The sequence below is a fragment of the Frankliniella occidentalis genome, unplaced genomic scaffold (assembly GCF_000697945.3).
Source record: "Frankliniella occidentalis isolate FOCC.00 unplaced genomic scaffold, Focc_3.1 Scaffold7, whole genome shotgun sequence".
Classification (NCBI taxonomy): Eukaryota; Metazoa; Arthropoda; class Insecta; order Thysanoptera; family Thripidae; genus Frankliniella; species Frankliniella occidentalis.
This window is the reverse complement of record NW_026267137.1, coordinates 1,366,656-1,370,241: the sequence shown is the minus strand read 5'-3', so window position 1 is coordinate 1,370,241 and position 3,586 is coordinate 1,366,656. Positions and strand designations below refer to the sequence as shown.

General features: G+C 53.7%; 2 protein-coding genes across 3 annotated transcripts in view; one reads left to right on the top strand and one right to left on the bottom strand.

The window, feature by feature from the left end:
• LOC113209536 (uncharacterized) overlaps positions 1-1,727 on the bottom strand; it is a 37,105-nt gene extending 35,378 nt beyond the window's left edge. For both annotated transcript variants that reach the window (XM_026427100.2, XM_052273725.1), the window contains exon 1: positions 1,644-1,727. The gene's annotated coding sequence lies outside the window, so the exon portion shown is untranslated. The remainder of the gene's footprint in view (positions 1-1,643) is intronic.
• The window catches only part of LOC113209263 (SPRY domain-containing SOCS box protein 3), a 72,938-nt gene continuing 69,432 nt past the window's right edge, over positions 81-3,586 (top strand). Inside the window, exon 1 of the mRNA XM_052273306.1 lies at positions 81-460. Coding sequence (XP_052129266.1) covers positions 354-460 — 107 coding nt within the window. The 5' untranslated portion in view covers positions 81-353. The remainder of the gene's footprint in view (positions 461-3,586) is intronic.

The window sequence follows — 3,586 nt, the reverse complement described above, 5'->3', positions numbered from 1 at the left end:
GGGCGCAGGGGTGGCTCGGTGCGCCGCATCGATCGGCGGGCGCATGCGCAGGGCCGTGCCGGCGCCTCCACGGCCGCCAGTCGAGAGTATGGCGGCGACGGACTGACAACTCAGGTGGAGCCTTCTGCAAGTCCTGTGACGTCCTGCGACGTCCTGGAGGCGTCCTGCGACGCCCTTCTGCCACGGTGTCGGGCAACGCGTCCTGCCGGCCAGGATCCCGACGTTGACGGGGCCGCGCGCGCGGGGGTGTGGTGGCGGGCGAGACGAGGCCAGGCCGCCGCGCGGAGGACAACAGCGTGCCGGCGCGCAGCAGGGCCGCCAGCAGGGCTCTCTCCAGGGCCGGCAGGAGCATCATGCCCAGCCTGGAGCTGCCGCAACTCCCGCAGCTGACGCTGCCCTCGGCGGACATCCCCTGGAACCCCGGCCTGCCCGCCTACGTCACCAACGAGCACGTCTGGAGGTGAGCGAGTGTTAGCGAGTGCAAAGTAGTGGGCTGCTGTCTCCCGGTCAGGACGGCGATGACGACGGCGAGGACGTAGGACGTGCCCTCCTAGTGCGCGACCCACTTCCCCGCGGTCCTGGGCGCAGAGTGAGCGGCGGCCATGGCTGCGCGCAGCACCACGGCCGCCCCCGGCCCAGCATCCCTCCTGGTACCCGTTGTTTTGCTGCGCCCCTCCCCCTCCCCTCGAGGGGCTCTCCCGGCGCCGGGCCGGGGCGCGCTGCGCTGCGCCGTGGGCCGTGGGGCCCGGTCGCCATGGTTACCCGCGCGCTGGCGCCCCGCGCCCCCGCGCCCCCGCGTCGGGCGCCCCGCCTCCCCCTCCGCCCTCGCGGCGCCCCTCCACCTCCAGTTCCAGGAGCTCTCCAGGACTGGAGAGGCCGGCCGGCCGGGGCCGAGCGAGGGCCGAGGTCTAAAGGGCTCCCAGTCGGTTGACAGAGTGGACGGCCGGGGCAGGGCGCTCCTCGCCACAGGCGCGAGGCGGGTGTCACAGAGACATGAGTACGTGAAGCGAGCTCGGACCTGGACTTTGCACCTCTGGAAATGCATGACGATTCGATAACCACATACGAAAATGCCATTGTTAAAAGTCAAGTCTTTACGCTAGCTCACTAAGTCATTTTTAAAGAGAGAATAACTTTAATGGAGCGAGACTTGGGAGGCACGACTGCCATGCAATGGCGACGTCAAACTGAACCTTGCGGCGAGGCAAATTTACTTGTGCTCAGCCGATCAACAGTGCAAGACACGTGGAGGATTTTGTTTACAATGCTTTCCTCAGCTGATTCGGTCGTGACGTCATGCCACGAGCATCGACCCCTCCCTCCACCCACCCCGCCGCCCGTGGCACCCACCCCTCCCTACCCTCCTGGCCGCACCCCGCTCTCCTTTCCCTCCCTCTTCCCTCCCTTACAAACCGGCTCACTATCTGCACTCGCCTTCTCCCCCCCCCCTTTCACCACTTCCGCTGTTTCGTATCCTGCACCCTTTCTCGTCGCATATTGTGTGGTAAAAGGATATTTAAAAATATTAAAATGGCCCAGGAGAAACTACTAGTGGTTATCATAGGAATAATAATCAGATGTTTGATGCGCAGACCGCGGCCTGACCTCTGTATGACAGTGTACTGCCGTGAGTGAAATAACACGCGGCAGCTGCCGTCGGCCAAGCCTGGGATGCGGGTCACACGGTTACCTTAGCCGCGCCTCCGTGTCGTAGTGTGGCGGCAACGGTCGTGTAGTCGACCTAATGACAATAAATTTTCGCTTTTAAAGGGACTTTTAGACGTTTTACAGCGAAACACCATACTACGGTTTACCTTCAAGAGCGTTAACTCTGATTTAAACGATTTAAACTGAAACCTAACCTAATCTGGCATCACGGACTCTACCCGAACCTCTCCGGAGAGAGTTGACCCGAAGTCACCCGGAGCACCAGAATCCTTAACTGAATATAACATTGATTTGATCGGAGCTTGGTTGTCTTGTCTTACCGTGATGTAAATGGTGTCATCCGCTTTCCATCACCGAAACTGTCGCGTATGCAAGACACGCACGTCCCTGTCCCACTCTGGAAACTCAAGTATCACACTTTTAAATGCAGTACCATGTAGGCCTGTTAGGGATTTGAAAGCCGAAATATCTTCCGGGAAATCATCGGAAATAGTACGATTTTTCCGGATTTTTTCCCAAGATCTCAGAAATGTTGGAAAAAATAAAAAACAATAAAAAAAATACTGGCCAAGACACATTTACTCAAACTGTGAGCATTTTACTCTAGTCACTCTAGTACAGCGTTAAGTTGGCAACCCTTCTTGTTTAGGTAAACAAGCACCCCTTTAGAAGGCTATGAGATAGGGAATGCCCCCCAAGTCGGTCTCCGCACAGTTTGGACGAGAAGATTAAGTTGAAGCAGGTCAGCAGGTGGAAGTAAAGGTTCGTATATGCTAGTTTACTATTCCTTTCCTATTTTGTATACGTTTTCCGCCGCGCTCTGCTTTTGTGACGCACGTATGTAACTTAATTCACAAATCCTTTCGCGGTAGAATGTTAGTGATTACCAAAGTGAGGTTAGGAGGTTAGGTGCCGGATAATACATATTCATCAACAAATAGTTTAATTGCTAAAATGGTATCCTACAGTTATAAGTATAGGAGCAAGGTGTACTGCAGTTATACGTGTTGGACAGCACGTGTGCGACAGTTGAAAGTGTATACCATGTATCCGACAGTAATAAGTGTAGTAGGCCTACAAAAGGGGTGTCCGTCATTGGGTTATAGCTGGCACCTTGATGTGTCGGACGCACTCCATGGTCACCTACAGTTTTAACTGCAATACAGCTTGTCCTACAAAATTATTCAATATTTACACTAGAAGTAAGTTCCCTGTTAAAAAAGTCAGGCGTGCTACGTGCATATACTCACGTGGAAAAGTGTTCGAGACAAACAGGTTAGAGTTAAAAGAAAATGTCAGGGAAACAAATATTAAACCGGTATGCACACCTTGCGAGCACAGCAGCAGCAAACTCCCATCAGCGCGCAAGAAACTGGTATACAGTGTAACCAGAAAATAAAATAAAAAGGACGACGCAGATCACCCATCTTGTAACGGGTAAACGAGTGGCTGATTTACTCCGCGCTTTTGTGTAAGTTACGCTGTACCGTGCGTACGAGCGAGTGAGCTTGCCCATCATCGTCCCTGACCATGGCGCCTTATGGCCCGATCGGGTAGGAACCCACCCTCATGGAGGAGTGCGGTACAATATAACCAGAGAAGTGCGTATAGTGAATCAGCCAACAAGGTCGACATCTATAAGGTGGTGACAGAGAACTGGCTCGACCTACAGGGTGGTCCACAGACCCCTTCCTTTATTTTGCTTATACTGTACCGCTTGCAGGCGTGCGATTTTGGAAACGACGCTCCGTAGATAGAATATTGTTGATAGGACGCGTCGAAATGCTCAAACCCAACTCCCCCTACCCGGTAAAAAAAAAGAAAAAAAAGAAATAGCTTACTCCTCACCAGGAAGGTAAATAAGATCTACTGGACAGTACCCTGATTTTTTTGTATGATTTTTTAAAATTGATTTAGT